General features: G+C 41.5%; 1 protein-coding gene across 3 annotated transcripts in view; it reads left to right on the forward strand.

The window, feature by feature from the left end:
- Window positions 1-22,135, forward strand: part of LOC129837231 (mannosyl-oligosaccharide 1,2-alpha-mannosidase IC-like) — a 210,754-nt gene that overhangs the window by 138,275 nt on the left and 50,344 nt on the right. For all 3 annotated transcript variants that reach the window (XM_055903228.1, XM_055903230.1, XM_055903229.1), the window contains exon 4: window positions 5,558-5,638. In XM_055903228.1, coding sequence (XP_055759203.1) covers window positions 5,558-5,638 — 81 coding nt within the window. The remainder of the gene's footprint in view (window positions 1-5,557; window positions 5,639-22,135) is intronic.

The raw sequence follows: 22,135 nt of genomic DNA on the forward strand, positions 1-22,135 counted from the left end.
TAACAGTCTCATTTGCCCCTCTTGCACACCGAAAGCACAGCGGGAAGTGCCAATCAGGCTTATGTCCCAGTCTAATCTTGGCAGAGAGAGTGATCAAAACCAGTGCCATGCTTTGTTGAATGCTCACCAACCGAAAAGCAAGAATCAAACAATGACAACAACATTGTACACTGTACACTGAAGCAGAACAGCAACAAGGCAGAACAGCAATGTATTTATTTTTTCTCCCATAGATAATTTGATTCACTAGACTAACTTTTTTCATAACCTCCTTTCAGGCACGTTGGCACAGCTGTGGCATATATATAGCACCATTTTTGGATGCCAATCTGGTAGTATTTACATCACACACAGACAGCCCCTAAATCCACATTGGATTACATGTTCTGTTGTGTAGCTTCATTATTGGTCAGCTGCTTTATGAAATAGTCAAATTGCCCTCCGGAATGTGCAGTGAGGGACAAAGAGTCAGACCTGTACTTGACCATATAAGACCATTCCCAAGACTAGGGCTGTTTTTAGTGAGCGTTTTACTGCCACACCGGCAGTCATGACCACAGTAAAATCCTATGTGTCCGCAAAGGCATGGTAATCTCCTTTTATGCACACTGGACATGCTTTGGTAGAACCCAAGTCGCTAACGACCATCAGGTCCTAATGGCCTGCTATTCAGGGCTCTATTGGTAAATGCAATCGAAAATCACATCATCAAAACAGTATCGTGCTTTTAAAACTCCCCTCACTGTGATGATCAATATAAAGAAAGAAGTCCAACAGCAGGTTGAAACTGAGTGGGAAACATGGTCGTTGTGGATGTTGTTTCAAAGCCTAACACCACGAAGTGGACAGCGCTTTCTAAGGTGATGATTCATTCAAAACACAATTATGCATATTATAGATTATGCATACACATATGCCTATTATGAGCCCAAACCCAAACAAAGATTTAATTAAAAATAATGATTTTGCGGTTATACAATATTTAGCCTACCCCATATTACGCTTGGAAGATAAACGTAAAAAAAAAACGATATCTTTAGTATATAATTGGTCTAACCTAGATTAAGCAAATCCAGAGTTAGCCTACACATGTGTATTTGATTTTGAATAGCCACGTAATAAGGCATGTTTTATATTAATAGGCTGACACATTACCTTTAGCTACAGAATATCTCACCACTGTGCGTTTCCATCCCCTCTCCTTCATTCCTTTCTCCAGGTGCAGAGAGAGTGGTTGTTTCATGAAATATGTTTCGTCGTGAAGCATGTTACTATCAATGTTCCCGAACCGATTTCACTTAGTTTCTCAAATTAAGCACTGGGTAGCTGCAGCAACAGGGTTGGAGAGCTCATGGCATACAGAGTTTGTGCTGAATATCACCTGTCACGCCGAGAAATAACCAGAGTAGCCTACCCAACGTGAGTGAAACGAACGGCAGGAAAGTGGCCTCCATTCGCTATTCGAGGAATACGGATGACATGCATTTTTTTTCTTGCTCCTGTTCCTGCCTGTTTGATAATGGGTCATTCTACATCGAAACTAATTATACATCGAAACTAATTATACATATTAGCAAAGACAATGTTAAATTGAGAATAGTCCGATGGGTGGAAACATGATCACTTCATGAGAAAACAGTGTGTGCAGCCTGAGGCAAGGAACTTTCTCAAATCGTCAATAGCCTATAGTCGCATCATGCTTCCCATGTATTTTTTGATTTCTAAGGCATTTTAAGGTTTGTATTATTCACAAGCAAAGTTGACAAATAACTCTAAATCTAGCGTATACTGTAGGTCCTGTTTCAAATAATCACTTTTATGCTCAACATACAAGTAGCCGCTTCATATGCGCGCTCTCGCTCCGGAATGGGGAAAATATCCTTTCTGTTTTATTCAGCTAAGTTCAATTATATTCTTCTTACTATGAAATCATGCAACCTAATCATATAATATAAAAGAATGGCCCTGGACTTATAAGCATATCTTGTCTACTAAATGAACAAGCCTACAGCCTATGGCATGGCACATAATAACGTACAGTAGACCAATTCATATTCTGTTCTTCTGAAATACATTATGATATGAAGAAAATGTTTCTTTAGACCTGACTAAATTAAATAATGGATTTATTGTGAGGGTGTATCTTCAATTGATTTATTAGACTTTTTAAAATGTAGATATTATAAAGGAGGCTTGTATGCGGCTTGTGTGTGTGGGGGCCTGGTGTAGCGGATGTGAAATGGCTAGCTAGTTAGCGGTGGTGCGCGCTAATAGCGTTTCAATCGGTTACGTCACTCGCTTTGAGACCTTGAAGTAGTGGTTCCCCTTGCTCTGCAAGGGCCACGGCTTTTGTGGAGCGATGGGTAACGATGCTTCATGGGTGACTGTTGTTGATGTGTGCAGAAGGTCCCTGGTTTGCGCCCGGGTCGGGGCGAGGGGATGGACGTAAAGTTAAAACTGTTACAATGATGCTGTTGACCCGGATCACTGGTTGCTGCAGAAAAGGAGGAGGTCGAAAGGGGAGTGAATGTAACCGATGTGAAATGGTTAACTAGGTAGCGGTGGTGCGCGCTAGCAGCCTTTCAGTTGGTGACGTCACTTGCTCTGAAACCTTGAAGTAGTTGTTCCCCTTGCTCTGCAAGGGCTGCAGCCTTTGTGGAGCGATGGGTAACGATGCTTCGTGGGTGACTGTTGTTGATGTGTGCAGAGGGCCCCTGGTTCGCGCCCGGGGCGAGGGGACGCCGTAAAGTTAAACTGTAACATTGATGCTGTTGACCCGGATCACTGGTTGCTGCGGAAAAGGAGGGGGGTGAGTGTAACGGATGTGAAATGGCTAGCTAGTTAGTGGTGGTGCGAGCTAATAGTGTTTCAATCGGTTACGTCACTCGCTTTGAGACCTTGAAGTAGTGGTTCCCCTTGCTCTGCAAGGGCCACGGCCTTTGTGGAGCGATGGGTAACGATGCTTCGTGGGCGACCGTTGTTGATGTGTGCAGAGGGTCCCTGGTTCGCGCCCGGGTTGGGGCGAGAGGACGGACTAAAGTTAAACTATTACACTGGCGATGCTAAAGGTGTTTATGTTAATTAACGCTCAATTACGGTGAAACCGGTAGCCTTTTGCATGACAATGACCGGCTGACAAAATGTAATGATACAGCCCTATCCCAGACGAATCATTTATTTGAATAGTGCAACTCCTTCTATACAGTATGAATAGTACTGGAGGTGGTGGTGCTCTTACAACAGAGAGAGGATCATAAGCAGAAAGGTGTTCTTCTGGGGCAGTTAGAGCTGGCGTGTTAACTCTGACAGCCCTGTGTTGTCTTCTAATTAGACGCACTGCTGAGCAGAGGGAGGCGAGAAAGAAAAACAACAGGCCTTTATTCCTTCCTTCACCTGATTTTATTTTCCACTCTGCATAGCACTGGAAAAGTGGAGCAATTAAATGTGCACACATTGCTTTTTATTTATTCGTGAAAAGCCTTCTGGGGAGACTTTGGATGTATTAGTTGTTTATTGTTTCACCCGTGACAATACTGTATGGGTGTGATGCTGAGATTTAATCACATTTTTTTCCCCAGCTGAAGTGGTTACAGTGGATTTAGCGTTGAGCTTTCCCAAGGCGATCTGCTTTGTTTGCAGTGGAGACTCAAGGTGTGTGGTCTTGGACGTAAATGCAAGACCTAATATTTCCCTGTGATGCAAATAAACAACGTTATATTCGGAAATAAATGACTGGAAAACATCTGACAGAACAATAGCAAATTAAGCATAACAATGTATTTTAATGAAATGTTTTTGAAACGCTTATATAATATAAATCCGTTATCAATGGACCCAATCAGCATCGAAGCCTCTGGAATAAACCACTCATACTAAATGAACTGTTATGAGACGTTTGAAGAGTGATTTACAAGGCTTGTGTTTGGTAGCATGAGTCAGATCAGTTGAACCGTAGTCACCATTACGGTCCCCTCGTTGTACCTTATGGCTGTCCTTGCCGAAGTGCCAACATCACTGGTGACAAATTAAAAGTCTGTCCCTAATCACCACCATCTTAGGTCCATTATAGAACGGCCACTCATCTACGGGTTGGCAAGACTTCTCCGCTGGGTCACCGTGGCAGAGGATTGGCAGTTTGTCTTACAGAATGTCAGTGGCTAAACTGTCTTGAAAGAGACGTGGCCAACTTCTCAGTCGCACATTAGCCCGGCAGTCATTACCTAATAATGACATAGTGCAAGGCTGGAATTTAACAGCTGCGAAGAATGTCAAACTGTAGCACTCATCTCTTGAAAACTTTTTTAAAAGTACATGACTTTACTTTGTGAGCTTCTCAGTGTGTACAAATGTATGGTGGAAAACGATAGAGTTGGGATGATGCCAGAGAAAGTCGCTCCACATCTTTACTCTGGTTCTAGATTGGATGTAATTACCCTCTCCAGCACCACCCAATTACAGTTTCCTTATCGTGGCTTCTTGAGATAGCAATTTCCTTCTTGAGAGGTCTCCAAGTCAATAAGCACCATCGTCACCTCAACCTCGGGTGAGAGTGAGTGTCTGTAATTATGGTGACGTACCGCCATCTCATTCACTGACACGTGTTAGTCCTTAACACCTCTTAACTTCATCCCCGTAACATATGGAGCAGTGCACTGATAAACTCTGTCTGACGTTGGCGAACAGCAAATCGCTCCAGGAGCTATATTAATAGATTTGACAGAGCACTAATTGCACTCTGAGATGGTGTATTCTAACAGCTTCATCTTAACCCAGTTGCACCATCCTGATAGATGTGTCAAAGCAGACATAACGGGAGATGGAAAAGTAAAGCCTAGCACGGTTTCGCCACTTTCAAATCCTGGAACTCACAACAAAGAGAATTGGAAAGGCCGCAAACGTGATGAGAAAACTCGAAAAAGAGTTAGGAGTGGAAAGTCATCAGTGAACTAGACGGTGTATATTTTCTAAGGCTGCCAGAGGAGAATCGATAGTCTGCCGTGGTTCTAAGCATTAGACATAAGATTGAGTAAAAGTGCAGCGAACATTATCGCAAGCCTTTGACTCTCTTCCCTGGCTTTATTGAAATGTTCCCTTCTAGAGTCTTTATTTAACGTATATAAATGGAATCTTATAGGGCCGTGGGTGGGAAGCAATACTAGTTCTAAGATGGAACAAGCCTACTCTCTAGCTAACTGCTACTGTATAACAGTATGCATAACTCCACTGTTTCAATGGGCAACACGTTGGCCATTCATGTGTATCACTTTTATCACTGTGAAGAGATCTTCACATATGGATTTCTGACGTACTTCTATGGCTCAAGAGCGCAAACATCAACTTCTCATTCATTATTATTGATCAATTAAAAATGTAGGTTTATTAATTATTCATTATTTATGATGTTTTTAACCTCTATATCATCACACGACTGATTGGTTGGTGTTGCCATGCGACTGTTGATAGAAATATGACTTATTTTGACTAATCCTTTATGAGATTGGGCTGTGTCCTGAATGGAGCATTCCACCTCTGATGCAGTGTGATCTCTCTCTTACAGAACGGTGAGGCTTCTCTCTTCGAGGTGAATATCCGTTACGTCGGTGGGCTGCTCTCTGCTTACTACCTGACAGGAGAGGAGGTAAGATTCATTCATGTCTATTATACCCCTCGATTCAGGAAGAACCGGTCTCTTCCTTTATTGAGATTTGGCCCTGCAGTTTGAATGATGAAGGAGTTGTGTGGAATAGTGTTGCAAAGTCATAAAACACACACACACACACACACACACACACACACACACACACACACGCGCACACACACACACACACACACAGAAACAGGATATCTCATCACATAGTCAGTGTGTAAAACATTTCTCATCTCACATAACTCCCACAGGCCCTTTTCCCGGCATGACCACATTACTGTCACAGACATACAGCGCAGGCACACATCTGCACTGACCCACATGTGACCCTCTGTATTACCAATCTATTACCAATGTACTATGAACAGAGTGGAGGTCAAGCATGCTATATAAAATAACATCTGCCCAAGCATGGTACATGACATGATGCTCTAGGCTGTTCAGATGAAGTGGGGACAATCCATGCTGACGCCAAATTAATGGAAAACAAGTCCAATGACATATGAGCGCCTGAGTCGGCTTATGGACATTGATTTGGAGGCTGAGTGAGTCAGGGAGAGAAAGCACAACATTTCTCTACGGCGGAATGTTTGTGAAATATGAATATACACTACCGGTCAAAAGTTTTAGAACACCTACTCATTCAAGCATTTTTCTTTATTTTTTACTATTTTCTACATTGTAGAATAATGGTGAAGTCATCAACACTATGAAATAACACATATGGAATCATGTAGTAACCAAAAAAGTGTTAAACAAATCAAAATATATTTTATATTTGAGATTCTTCAAATAGCCACCCTTTGCCTTGATGACAGCTTTAAACACTCTTGGCATTCTCTCAACCAGCTTCATGAGGTAGTTACCTGGAATGCATTTCAATTAATAGGTGTACCTTGTTAAACGTTTGTTTGTGGAATTTCTTTCTTTCTTAATGCGTTTGAGCCAATCAGTTGTGTTGTGACAAGGTAGGGTGGTATACAAAAGAGAGCCCTATTTGGTAGAAGACCAAGTCCATATTATGGCAAGAACAGCTCAAATAAGCAAAGAGAAACGACAGTCCATCATTACTTTAAGACATGAAGGTCAGTCAATATGGAAAATTTCAAGAACTTTGAAGATTTCTTCAAGTGCAGTCGCAAAAACCATCAAGGGCTATGATGAAACTGGCTCTCATGAGGACAGCCACAGGAAAGGAAGAACCAGAGTTACCTCTGCTGCAGAACATAAGTTCATTAGAGTTAACGGCACCTCAGAAATTGCAGTCCAAATAAATGCTTCACAGAGTTCAAGTAACAGACACTTCTCAACATCAAATGTTCAGAGAAGACTGTGTGAATCAGGCCTTCATGGTCGAATTGCTGCAAATAAACCACTACTAAAGGAATCTAATAAGAAAAAGAGACTTGCTTGGCCCAAGAAACACGAGCAATGGACATTAGACCGCTGGAAATTTGTCCTTTGGTCTGGAGTCCAAATTGGAGATTGTTGGTTCCAACTGCCATGTCTTTGTGAGACGCGGTGTATTTCCCAACGTAAAGCATGTAGGAGGAGGTGTTATGGTGTGGGTGTGCTTTGCTGGTGACATTGTCTGTGATTTATTTAGAATTCATGGCACACTTAACCAGCATGTCTACCACAGCATTCTGCAGTGAGACGCCATCCCATTTGGTTTGGGCTTTTTTTATTTTATTTTTATTTTACCGTTATTTTACCAGGTAAGTTGACTGAGAACACGTTCTCATTTGCAGCAACGACCTGGGGAATAGTTACAGGGGAGAGGGGGATGAATGAGCCAATTGTAAACTGGGGATTATTAGGTGACCATGATGGTTTGATGGTCAGATTGGGAATTTAGCCAGGACACCGGGGTTAACACCCCTACTCTTACGATAAGTGCCATGGGATCTTTAATGACCTCAGAGAGTCAGGACACCCGTTTAACGTCCCATCCGAAAGACGGCACCCTACACAGGGCAGTGTCCCCAATCACTGCCCTGGGGCATTGGGATATTTTTTAGACCAGAGGAAAGAGTGCCTCCTACTGGCCCTCCAACACCACTTCCAGCAGCATCTGGTCTCCCATCCAGGGACTGACCAGGACCAACCCTGCTTAGCTTCAGAAGCAAGCCAGCAGTGGTAGGCAGGGTGGTATGCTGCTTAATGGGACTATCATTTGTTTTTCAACTGGATAATGACCCAACGCACCTCCAGGCTGTGTAAGGGCTATTTGACCAAGAAGGAGAGTGATGGAGTGCTGCATCAGATGACCTGGCCTCCACAATCCCCCGATCTCAACCAAATTGAGAAAGTTTGGGATGAGTCGGACCGCAGAGTACAGGAAAAGCAGCCAACAAGTGCTCAGCACGTGGAAACTCCTTCAAGACTGTTGGAAAAACATGTCAGGTGATGCTGGTTGAGAGAATGCCAAGAGTGTGCGAAGCTGTCATCAAGGCAAAGGGTGGCTATTTGAAAAATCTCAAATATATTTAGATTTCTTTAACGATTTTTTGGTTGCTACATGATTCCATATGTGCTATTTCATAGTTTTGATGTCTTCACTATTATTCTACAATGTAGAAAATAGTAAAAATAAAAATAAACCCTTGAATGAGTAGGTGTTCTGAAACGTTTAACCAGTAGTGGATGTGGAAAAGAACAGTGTGTAAAATCAATATTGTCACATTGCCCACATAGCACTAAGCTCAGTTTAGATTTTTTGGTGTGGATGCCTGTTGCTTGAGCTTCAATTCATTCACACACAACTGTTATCATTGTTTATACCCATTGCAATTATTAATGGTTATACTTCTTATAGTAAATTGCTCTTTCAAAGAGCATACAGTAGAAATGTTCATATTAATCAGAAGTTGGTAAACAAATTGTTTGCCTAGGAAGCTTTCCTCATATCTTCCCTCATTTCTCTCTCATGTTTGGAGATGAGGAGGATAGAATCTGATTAGACATTGTGAAATGCACTTTAAATTCACCTTGTGAAATGCAAATGCGATCAGATGAGTAAAATTGCTATAGACAGCCCGTACATCCAGCACCCTTACATCCCTTCTCATAGTCTGTCACTCCTGAAGCTGCATTGGGATTCACACTGGCATTTGTGTTTGTTTTCCATGCCATTTCTCTGTGCTGTAAGTACATATTAGAACATACTGTACAAGGTAACTGACAATCAGTGGAGGCTCCTCTGAGGAGGAAGGGGAGGACCATCCTCAGTGATTTTCAGATTTTTTTTTTTTTACAATTAAAAAGTTATCCTTTTTAGATAACTATGCTAAATATAATCACATCACCAAATAATTGATTAAAACATACTATTTTGAAATGAAGGTCTACAGTAGCCTAGGATAGCACAATGGTGTAACCGGAGGATGCTAGTGTCCATCCTCCTCTCGGTACATTAACTTCAATACAAATCATAGGAGGCTCATGGTCCTCACCCTCTTCCATAGACTTACACAGTAATTATGATAACTTACAGAGGACGTCCACCAACCTATCAGAGCTCTTGCAGCAGGAATATACATATTGTCCACCCAGTCAAAGGATCAGAGAATGAATCTAGTACTGAAAGCATAGGACACAGCTAGCTAGCACTGCAGTGCATAAAATGTGGTGAGTAGATGACTCAAAAAGAGAGAAAGACAATAGTTGAACAGTTTTCAACAAATGAATTTCTTCCAAAATGAAGAAGCGGGAGAGAGTCATCAATTTTTTTCAGTTTCACTTACTTAGCTAGCAAATGCAGCTAGCTAGTTTAGCCTACTCAAACACCCAGCTCAAACAGAAGGATGATATGTTAGCTAGATGGCTATGATTATCCAACACAACACTGGAACTTTTCCAAGTCAAGGTAAGCTTTTGGTTTTATTAATTTATTGCCACCGGGGCCCGCTGGTGTAACTGCTTACTGACTATACACTGTAACATTACTGCATGATTGTAGTGGGTTTATTAACACATTAGTTATATTAGCTATGTTGACTATGACATTACTTTAGCTAATATGGTGACAACGATGTAGGCTGCATGTAGCAGTTATGATATGGTTTGGTTTGGAAAGTTTTTTTTGCCTGGTCACATACAGCTGATGTGTTTTGCATTGATGTCCACAAGTGACAAAGGGAAAAGATGAGATTTGGAGAGCCCATAGATGCGAGACGGAATACAACCTGGCTTTTATGAAAGTGAACTGTGTTTACGTGTGATCAGGGGTGTATTCATTCCGCCGATTCTGTTGAAAAAAATCTTAAACGTAACAAAACGGGGATAAACATATCTGCATTTTCCCAATAGAAACTCTCGTTTGCAATTGTTGGACTAATGATTACACCCTATATCAGCTAGATGCAGGTAAGAGTTAGCAAGTCGGTATTGAATATGTCACTGTCTGTCCATTTGTCACTGTCTGTCACTTCAAAGTTTTCTCTCTGCCTTTTGTGTACCTACGTTGTAAACTTTCGTTCATATGCCAGGTTGTAGCAACGTCATGATGGGTATAGGGAAAATCCGAGTATCATGTAATATCCTAAACCTATCGCTGTTACGTTGAACTGGGTGAATGGAATATGAATGACAGTCATCTAATATGCTGTCATGTTTTCTTTTTTTCTTTTCTTTTACCTATTTAACTAGGCAAGTCAGTTAAGAACGAATTCTTATTTTCAATGACGGCCTAGGAACAGTGGGTTAACTGCCTTGTTCAGGGGCAGAACTACAGATTTTGACTTTGTCAGCTCGGGGATTCGGTCTTGCAACCTTTCGGTTACTAGTCCAACGCTCTAACCACCAGGTTACCTGGCGTAATATAAATAAGGCCATGCTCATAAAAAATAATAATTGTCCACCCTCATCATAAACTGCATTTACCACAACTGCTGCCAATATAAAGGAAACACCAACATATAGGGTTTTGGTCCACCATGAGCCAGAACAGCTTCTCAGTGCACCTCGGCATAGATTGTACAGGTGTCCGGAACTTTATTGGAGGGATGCGACACCGTTCTTCCACAATAAATTCTATAATTTGGTGTTTTGTTGATGGTGGTGCAAAGCACTGTCTCTCAGGCGCCGCTTCAATCTCTCATAAGTATTCAATTGTGTTGAGACCTGGTGACTGAGACGTCCATGGCAAATGGTTTACATCGTTTTCATTCTCATCAAACTATTCAGTGGCCACCTGTGCCCTGTGGATGGGGGCATTGTCATCAATAGCCATGGTAGCCAAAATAATGGCCTGCCCAGCATTTTTATACATGATGACACGTATTAACTCAGGAACCACACCTGTGTGTAAGCACCTGCGTTCAATTTACTTTGTATCCCTCATTAACTCAAATGTTTTCTTTATTTTGGCAGTTACCACATCATACAGTTGAGTGAATTACAGAAGTGTGTTCTCCCTCTTATTCTTCGTTTGAGGTTGTGTAGTGCTACTGGGTTACGGTGTGTCATCCCATTCCACACTGCCCGGCCCACGACAACGGGTCTGCTGGAGCGAGATTTATCGTCTCCGTCTCCAAACGCCACCCCTCTTCTCCTGTTTTTCCCTCCACACATGATAAGAGAGGCAAATTGAGAAGCCACCTTTTCCTGGAACCATTCTCGAGTTAGCAGGGAACGTAAATCACTTTAGACAGTTAACAGGGGGTAATACAGGTCTGTGTCTGTGTGTGTGTGTGTGTACCAGGCTTTCCGTTAGCTGGTAATAGCCAAAATGAAAAGCCGATAAGTAAAATTCGCGCTGGCGTATTTAGCATATTCATTGATTGAAATAAGTCGATGTACTGTAGCACGAGAGATGCTGATGCAGCTCAAACAGCTGTTTGTTGCTACTGGAGTAAAGCACGTGTTTTAATTAACACAATCATTGCACAACAATTCTAAAAGCAATTAAAGGCGTGTAAAAAAAACAAAATAACAAACAATGGCCATGATTAAAATGAGCTACTATTTTTATTTATCAACTGGTAAGTGAAGCGCGCTTCCCATTCGCCATTTAAGTGCATAGACAGGCTTCAGCGCGTCACACACCACTCTGCAATGAGCTGGAGGCAGTATGCATTTTCAAAACATATACTTCATTGTTTGAAACGTGAACATTTTACTATATATTATGAGGCATATCTTACCTTGCTTCAAAGTAGCCTTGCCAAAATCCAACTAAACGTGCAGGCAAGACTTCCATATACCATTGAAACCAGTAGTCGTTGTCTCTCGTGTTCTATTGGTTTTCAAATCAACTTTCTTTCATTGTCCAGTAGCCAAATGCAGTAGCCTAATCATATTAGCAACCCATGTTAGTTGTTGCATGTTTAGATCTTTCCTCTTTTTCTAACGGATATTTTCATCTCTGTCACATGAAACCGCTCACAATGGCGTTTTCCTGCTAATTTCATTATGGAAGGAACATTCGCACACAGCGGTATTGCTGCACTTATAATTTGAAGAAATAATTATTTATCAACATCTCATGCTAAACGTTCTGATCTGTTGCATGAGCCTCATTGCTTTTTAATAATATAACTCTATCACTGTTCTCAAAAAAGACTATTCAATGCAGCGCGTAGTGGCTCAGAGTAGGCCGAGTCTATGTCAGATCGCCTACATTTCTTCCCCTTTCTTTGCACAGGAAAATGTTGGCCTTTTATAAACACATTTCATTCAATTCTCCTCCACTTTTTATGACTGGAGACATTTGTAGAATCTTTTGAATAGGACACAAATTACACGGTAGCCAACTCTCCTCACACTGACAAAAAGATCAATAAAAATATCCATAAGTTAGGCCTACGAACAGCGGAGACACAAATACAATATGACGTCCATCTAACCTGGAGGAGAAAATTGTCTCCCCCCCCAAAAAAAGTGTCACTGTCCTAATGATAAAGACAGTCAATATGCACGCTCACCGGAGGATATGGCCAATGTTCTCCGCTAGTGGGCTTAAACTTAAACTTTTTCCACAATTGTATTTTTTAAATATTGATATATGCCTGGCTGTGTCTCTCTGCCTTTAACTGACAGTCTCAACTCAATAATCATCTATTTGGTGTTTCCCGCGCGCTCTTCCCAAATTCCAGGCTCTTACAACTGTTGGCTATGCGATTTAAAAACAATCCGCAGAAGCTAATGATCCTCTGTGGCCGAATCATGCTTTCTGGTCTAGTAGCCTATTTTGAATGATCTTATTGATTTCTGTATGGACAGGAGTATGCTAATTAGGCTGTATCATTTTGGTGTTCCACCTATTTATTCTAACGTCTTCAAATTGCTCGTAGGAATTCGGTAAGAATAGCGCACGTCGTTGCGTCCCAGTTGCGTGTTCTGTTAAGATGAATTACCGTGATCTACATTTCATTTCCGTCATTCTGAGAACCGTGGGTGGACATCCTAATCAGGTTATTCAACCAATGCATATGGGTCCAGTACATTTCTTAAATGTCCAGTTCATTAAAATGCTGCCGGTCAAATCTCCGCTGACACATTTTCCTAACGGAAACCCGGGTGTGTACATATTATGGGACAGCAGAACCGGTTTCACTGGAGGACATTCGGCCGCACCTGATGGTAAATTGATGTTGGAGAACAATGATGACTCCTTGTGAGAATTGCTTACCTGCCCATTAATAATGCTGGTGGTATGATTGGGTCTGTTGCTGGGGCAGATAGAGACCTATGGGGGTCCTTGGCTTACAGTTAGACCACTGCCCCCAAGTTAAGTACCTTGTATAAAGGGCTCTCTCTGGTCAGTGCTCTAACTGCAATGCTGAATGGTTGTTTTATGGTATATGCTGTATTCTTCAAGCTCTTGTTTCACTCAGGTTGTTCTGTTAGTATACTGCTGTACACTCTTAGAAAAAAGGTGCAATCTACAACCTTAAAAGATTATTCGGCTGTCGCCATAGGAGAAACCTTTGAATAACCCTTTTTTTGTTCCAGGTAGAACCCTTTTGGTTCGAGGTAGAACCATTTTGGGTTCAGTCAAACTTGTGTGAAAATTGCAGTGGGCAGAGTGGAGGACAGACAGACAGGCAGGCAGAAGGAGAGGCAGTGGCAGCTATGAGAGGAAGTGGGGAGGGAAGTACATTAATTTGTTCAGGAGAGATAGAGTGTGTGGGAGAGAGAGATGTTATAGAGAGAGAAAGAGATGGAAAGAGAGAGCGAGAGGGAGACAGAGAGAGAGATGTAGAAAAGGAGAGAGTGAGAGGACAGAGGGGAAAGAGCATTCAAATACCCCTGAAGTAGACAGGTGCTGCTTAAGAGTCTTCTCCACCTCTCCTGGTTCACTGACCTAGTGTCAGTTTCTGCCTGTGCCAGTCGGAGCTCCACGTCAGTGGTGTCACAGGAGAATAGGTCCCCCAGCCTCCAGTCCTGTGAGTGTCAATGAATTCCCACAATTTCAGAAAGTGTGGGGGATGCAATTCGTCAGTAGCTAAAGCCTTATTTAGAATATTTTTTATTTGGGTGACCTACTTTTGCTTCCACGCTGAACACACAATGCTGCACCATGCCGAAGACACACACCATCACCACAGAGCTGAGAATTCCTCCGTGTTGAATTCGGTTTCTCCCCTCACAGACTGCTGTTTCGCTCTCCCTCTCGTTCTCAATAATGCTCTTTCTCGTTTTCCCTCCCTCGGGTTTTACCCTCTCCACTGTATCTGTCTTACTCCCACTGCTATTTGTCTTCTCTCTGCTCTCTCTCACCCATCCACTCCGTAGAACATATATCACCTTCCTGGAGCTGACCTGTGTGTGCCTGTTCGTGCTTGCGTGTTTGCGTGTGTGTGTGTGTGTGATATCCTCCAGGTGATTTTTCTTCAGGGAAAGTTGGTGGAGGGAATTTAATGAATATCAACCGCTGTGGTACAAGGAGTGCTCCTTATATCCATCAGAATGTGGATACAGGGATCTGTCTACTGATCCCTGGGGGGGGAGCGAAGGATACACACTCATGTGAGCTGAGGATAGAGTGAGAGTTTTGACCTCAATCATACCTAGGGCTGCAAAGGGTCATAAACCTTCCGGAAAATTTCTGGAATTTGACATTTTCCATGGGAAGTTAAGCCCGAATTTGGCTTAAATTCATCAAAAAAGTTAGCTTATAACAGTGAACCTTTTTTTTGTGGGATACACATAAGGCAATTCTAGGTCTTGTGGCATATTTTGGTTAAACTATCCCCGATTCAATGGAATTGCAACCCTCTGCATGTACAGTGCACTCTTCCATCACATGTACAGCTGATTCTCAAGATCTTGCACACTAATGAGATGCTATTGAGCCCACACTACTACACTGTCTGAGCCAAGAACTACATGCTTTCTGGTAAGTTTTGATTACAATACTGGGTGGGGTGAATATATTTTTTATGACATGCATGATTTGTTGTTAAATAGTAAATAGTAGCCTACAGCACAGTGTGTTTAAATCATTTCTAACAATTTCTGCTCGTTAGTATTTGCTACCATGTGGGGTTTAGCTTGCGTGAGCCTGCTAACGGAATAGTTTTAATTCACCTGTTTCCATACATGTTTCATTTTAAAACATTTATCTTACAAAGGAGTTGTTTAATCTAACTGCTTAACTATTTATCTGTTCATGGAATTGTATTTGTTGATTTTTTACAATTTTTATTGTGGAGACATTTCACTGCAGCTAATGTAGAAGGAAAAGCTATGTACATTTGCAAAGACTGTGCCATCATATGTGAGGAATGAAACAAAGATGCAGAATCATCTGGCCAAGTGCATAAAGTTCCATCAGTGCTCATAACAAGCAACCTCTGACAAAAGTCCCTCTACTTCTATTCGAGGTGAAAATGATGAATAAGACACCTTATCAATAGCAACAGCTCATGGTCCTCCTCGAATCAGAAGTTTTTTTGACCCAATGGAGGAACATAGTCAGAGAAATGCTGATGAATGTTTTTCTCGAGCTGTGTATGCAACTGGTTCACCTCTGATGCTCACAGGCAATGTGTATTGGAAGAGATTTCTGAATGTTCTTCGTCCAGCATACACCCCTCCAACCAGACAAGCTTTATCTACTCATTTGCTGGATGCAGAGTTCAACAGAGTTCAAGTGAAGGTCAAGCAAATCATAGCTAAAGCAGACTGTATTGCGATCATCTCTGATGGGTGGTTGAATGTTTGTGGGCAAGGAACAATTAACTACATCATCTCCACCCCTCAAGCAGTATTCTACAAGAGTACAGACACTGGACAACAGACACACCTATCCCTACATTGCAGATGAGCTGAAGGCAGTCATTAATGACCTTGGACCACAGAAGGTATTTGCGCTGGTGAAAGACAATGCTGCGAACATGAAGGCTGCTTGGTCTAAAATGGAGGAGTCCTACCCTCACATCACACCCATTGGCTGTGCTGCTCATGCATTGAATCTGCTCCTCAAGGACACCATGGCACTGAAAACAATGGATACACTCTACAAGAGAGCCAAGGAAATGGTTAGGTATGTGAAGGGTCATTAAGTTATAACAGCAATCTACCTCACCAATAAAAGTGAGAAGAATAAGAGCACCACATTGAAGCTGCCTAGCAACACCCCCTGGAGTGGTGTTGTCATCATGTTTGACAGTCTTCTGGAAAGGAAGGAGTCTCTCCAAGAAATGGCCATATCACAGTCTGCCGATATGGACAGCCCCATCAAGAGGATCCTCCTGGATGATGTATTTTGGGAGAGAGTGGTAAGCATCCTGAAACTCCTGAAACCTATAGCAGTAGCCATTACACGGATTGAGGGAGACAATGCCATCCTGTCTGATGTTCAGACTCTGCTTGCAGATGTAAGAGAAGAAATGGAAGCCTGGAGAAGACTTCTCACTTTTATTGGCCTGAGAGGAAGACAACCAAAGCTTTAGTTTCTAGACTATCAATATGTTGAAAATGTTTTTGGGAGATGCAATGGATCATTGAGATCATTCAATATTCCCTTTCTTTTGTTGTTCAATGAAATCATCCCATGCGAAGAGTCAACTCATTTCATTAAAGTTAAATTCGTAACGAAATTATTATTATTTTTCTGTTGGAAGGATTTAATCATTTGCAATTATGTCTAGTTATAAGGTAAAATGTTTATGTTTCTGTCTCCATATGATATGGTAAATATATCCAATGCAAGAAACATCTACATTTATATAGTGTTAATATTAATTTTCATATATTTCCGTTAATTCCCATATACGCTCGTTAATTCCAATATATTTCCGTTAATTCCCACGGGAAGTTTCCACCTCTGAATATTCCCCAAAATGTGCAACTCTAATCATACATATAGCTTTATACTGTATGTTCGCTTAAAAGGTATATCATTATGCAGTGACATGACTGTTTGGATAATGTAGTGTGTTGGGAGGGTTATATACTGTATGATAATGTTTCTGTCATACAATATAGTACAATCATGGCTATTTTTTTTTAAACATTTTTTTTAATTATTTAACCTTTTTTGAACTAGGCAAGTCAGTTAAGATCAAATTCTTATTTACAGTGACGGCCAAGGAACAGTGGGTTAACTGCCTTGTTCAGGGGCAGAACGACAGATTTTTACCTTGTCCGCTCAGGGATTCGATTTAGCAACCTTTCAGTTACTGGCCCAACGCTCTAACCACTAGGCTACCTGCCGCCCCCTAGTACAGAGATATAGTCCTCAGCGATGACTTGTGGGTGATTGTAGCAGTAGTGTCCATGGCAACATAGCAACTGCTAGACTATAATTTATGTGTCAGATGTCTAGAGTGTTTCCAATGGCGGCTTTCTGAGAGGTCAGACATAAATCATCATTTAATCTCAGCTGTCGTGTATTTGATGGGCACTGACCTGATTCCATCCACACGTTGACACAGTATCTATAAGCGTTCATGTTTTTCCTCAGAATTTAAGCTGGCATGTTAATGTCCTTGACTCTGTCCCTGCCTCAACATCCCCAACCTGTTGTATTCAGAGAGTTAGCAGATCCTATGGGGAATAAAACTCTACTGTGTCAACCCATATTTACTACGGTATTGACCAAAAAAAAAAGAGAGAGATCTTTGACTCTTGCCAATGTAATCAATGAATCCTGCCGCTCTGCCTCTCGCAATTTGTCTTTGTAAATCCCAATCCATTTAGACAAAGCCCTCTAATTCACAATTCTCGGGTTACAAAGACTCTTACAGGATGGCGTGTGTGTGCGTGCGTGTGTGTACGCGTGTGTGCGTTTTGTGTTTGTGTGTGTGTGTGTACATGTACAAATTCTGTGCATGTGTGTCTTTTTCGCTCAGCAGCTTAAAAGTCTCTAAAAAGACATTTAATCTCCTGCAGATCAAGGTGGATCATCATAGTCACACTGTAACCTGCTGTGCTCTGCATCTGGGCTGTGGGCTTAGTAGTAGAAGAAAACGCTCGATTCCACTGCTCCAGATCTTCCTTCTACTGTGTGTATGTGTACAAACATTTAATCCCATTTGTGGGACTTCTTACGAGCTACATCATTATATAGTAAGAAAGCATTGGACCAAGACACGTACTGTGGTAACATCACTACTAAATGTATTATGTATTTTATGTTCCCATGTATTATTACAGCATGCATTTTATGTGTGCTAAATCTTATGTAGACTAATAGCTCAGCTTTATACTATAAACCTCTTTCTGTTCCACTTCTACATTCCAGAATACTTCTGTCAATCATCAATACTGACATATTGTTGATGAAGAGCATAAAAGAAGTTGAGCTGCCATTGATGCTAAGAATGTAATTGGTCAATTTGATGTGAGAAGAAAGAGAATTCAAACAAAGAAGAACCTTGGGCCTTTTCTCTTCCTCATTTCCCTTTTGATATTTCACAACCCCTATTATTTATTTGCCTCCACTCTCTTTATTTTTGGGACAACCTTTTTCTCTCTTTCAATTAGTATTTTTGCAGTTCTTAGTGGTCTCAAAAGCTTTTGCACTGCTCAGGGTTTAAGGACAGTTGGATTTAGCAGGGGCGGGGGTGTATTCATTAGGCACCAAATGGAGGAAAACTGACTGGAGCAGGGAGGGACTTCCTAACATTGTCCAATAAGAAACACATTTTCATTTTACGTTGCAAAATGTTATGCTGCTTCTTGCTACAGTGTGTCCTACTGAATACAACCCAGGCTTTGACCCATGCCCAAATTAACCCCAACCCAACCCCTATTGAGGAGAGAGTCTGTTGAATCCTGGTTCCTTGTTTTTACAAGTCACAGCATTGATGCCAGCAAACAAAATGGAATCTTTCAGATCATTAGGCTGCCTTTAATGACGCGGGGCTTTGAGGAATCCAGGCCTCTAGTTCTTTTCTTCTGACTCTGCCTAGCCCACATAACAGCCTGGCATCCCATTTTCAAAGCATCATTAGTTTAATAGTCCCAGCACGCACATGCACACACACACACACACACACACACACACACACACACACACACACACACACACACACACACACACACACACACACACACACACACACACACACACACACACACACACACACACACACACACACACACACACACACACAGTGGCCGTGTCTGAATACCCTTACTAGCGTACTACATACTTAAACTGCATACTATGTTCTCATCGCCGCAGTATGCCACGGCCGCAACACGGTAGCATTGCATTGCATTGCATTAACCAGCCTGATAATAACTCATTTCCAATTTGATTAATTTCTCTATACTCTGAAAAGATTAGGAATGGAGTTATATGCCTACTCAGGCTGGTTATAGGCAGACTATCACATTCCACCTATACCGTAGCCATATAGCATCTATCCTATTAAATAAAATAGGACTAAAGACAGAAACAGATGATTTGGTTCCTTTTGAACATATTTATTAGTGAAACCAAAGTGCTGTAGCATGTATAATTTCAATCGAATAGCCTACTATACACACCAAAACTTAAAAAAAAATCAAATCAAAAAGCTATTGTACAGAAAAACATGGACAGTCGGGTGAATCGCAAATTCAGAACCGCTGGTCAGCAACATAATAAACTAAAACACTGATCATTGGGAACGAGATTAGAATGTTTGCCAACGTTTGATCCGTGAATTAAATAATTAAATAGGTAGCCTAGCCTACAAACCTAAAACAAGCCATAGGCTATGTTCAAATCAAAAGGCCTGATTAGCATGTAAATCAAACATGCAGATACATCTTGAGTCCCCGGTGTAGACACATTCAGAAATGAAAATATGGTTTTGTATTGAGTTTAAAAGCTCTGACGAAGGCCAAGAGAACAAAAAAACACTTTTCAATGAGAAAACAGAAATCCAAAATATATATTTTTTTCGCACACTCAAACGGACTACTATTTAGGACGCAAGTATGGGTATTCGGACACGGCCACTATCTCTATCACTTTTTGAGCTGAGCACACAGGCCATCAAGCTGAAGTGAGCTACTGGCTAGTAGTGAGTCCACACCTGGACTGACCAGTCACGTCCCCTTTTTCCAGAGGAGCAGTAGTTTTTGGGCCAACTACAAATCATCCACTCTGTTTGTCAGTTAGCCTAGCCTCTGTCCTTCAGGCTGCTCATGTAGTCCCTCCAATTAAAATACATGCAGGTGTTTAATGAAGAGGGTGGAGAGTGATGAGAAATGATGGGGAGCTGGAATAGAAAGTTTTTCTATTTTCCATGTTCAGTGCAACTTTACAAGTGTTTGAGTGAGAGTAGAAAGAAAACTCACGCAATAGAAAATATAGCCTCTGTAGCCTGTAGTCCACCCTGTATATTCTGTAGGCTACCCTGTATAATCTGTAGGCTACCCTGTATATTCTGTAGGCTTCCCTGTATATTCTGTAGGCTACCATGTGTATTCTGTAGGCTACCCTGTATATTCTGTAGGCTACCATGTATATTCTGTAGGCTACCCTGTATATTCTGTAGGCTACCCTGTATATTCTGTAGTCTACCATGTGTATTCTGTAGGCTACCCTGTATATTCTGTAGGCTACCCTGTATATTCTGTAGGCTACCCTGTATATTCTGTAGGCTACCCTGTATATTCTGTAGGCTACCCTGTATATTATGTAGGCTACCCTGTATATTCTGTAGGCTGCCCTGTATATTCTGTAGGCTGCCCTGTATATTCTGTAGGCTACCCTGTATATTCTGTAGGCTACCCTGTATATTATGTAGGCTACCCTGTATATTCTGTAGGCTACCATGTATATTCTGTAGGCTACCCTGTATATTCTGTAGGCTACCCTGTATATTCTGTAGGCTACCCTGTATATTCTGTAGGTTAACCTGTATATTCTGTAGGCTACCCTGTATATTCTGTAGGCTACCCTGTATATTCTGTAGGCTACCCTGTATATTATGTAAACTATCCTGTATATTCTGTAGGCTACCCTGTATATTATGTAAACTATCCTGTATATTCTGTTGGCTACCCTGTATATTCTGTAGGCTACCCTGTATATTCTGTAGGCTACCCTGTATATTCTGTAGGCTACCCTGTATATTATGTAGGCTGCCCTGTATATTATGTAGGCTGCCCTGTATATTATGTAGGCTGCCCTGTATATTCTGTAGGCTACCCTGTATATTCTGTAGGCTACCCTGTATATTTTGTAGGCTACCCTGTATATTCTGTAGGCTACCCTGTATATTCTGTAGGCTACCCTGTATATTCTGTAGGCTACCCTGTATATTCTGTAGGCTACCCTGTATATTCTGTAGGCTACCCTGTATATTCTGTAGGCTGCCCTGTATATTCTGTAGGCTGCCCTGTATATTCTGTAAACTATCCTGTATATTCTGTAAACTATCCTGTATATTCTGTAAGCTACCCTGTATATTCTGTAGGCTGCCCTGTATATTCTGTAGGCTACCATGTATATTCTGTAGACTATCCTGTATATTCTGTAGGCTACCCTGTATATTCTGTAGGCTACCCTGTATATTCTGTAGGCTACCCTGTATATTATGTAGGCTACCCTGTATATTCTGTAGGCTACCATGTATATTCTGTAGGCTACCCTGTATATTCTGTAGGCTACCCTGTATATTCTGTAGGCTGCCCTGTATATTCTGTAGGCTACCCTGTATATTCTGTAGGCTACCCTGTATATTCTGTAGGCTACCCTGTATATTCTGTAGGCTACCCTGTATATTCTGTAGGCTAGCCTGTATATTATGTAAACTATCCTGTATATTCTGTAGGCTACCCTGTATATTATGTAAACTATCCTGTATATTCTGTAGGCTACCCTGTATATTCTGTAGGCTACCCTGTATATTCTGGAGGCTACCCTGTATATTCTGTAGGCTACCCTGTATATTCTGTAGGCTGCCCTGTATATTATGTAGGCTGCCCTGTATATTCTGTAGGCTACCCTGTATATTCTGTAGGCTACCCTGTATATTTTGTAGGCTACCCTGTATATTCTGTAGGCTACCCTGTATATTCTGTAGGCTACCCTGT

The sequence above is a fragment of the Salvelinus fontinalis genome, chromosome 38, assembly GCF_029448725.1.
Source record: "Salvelinus fontinalis isolate EN_2023a chromosome 38, ASM2944872v1, whole genome shotgun sequence".
Lineage (NCBI taxonomy): Eukaryota > Metazoa > Chordata > Actinopteri > Salmoniformes > Salmonidae > Salvelinus > Salvelinus fontinalis.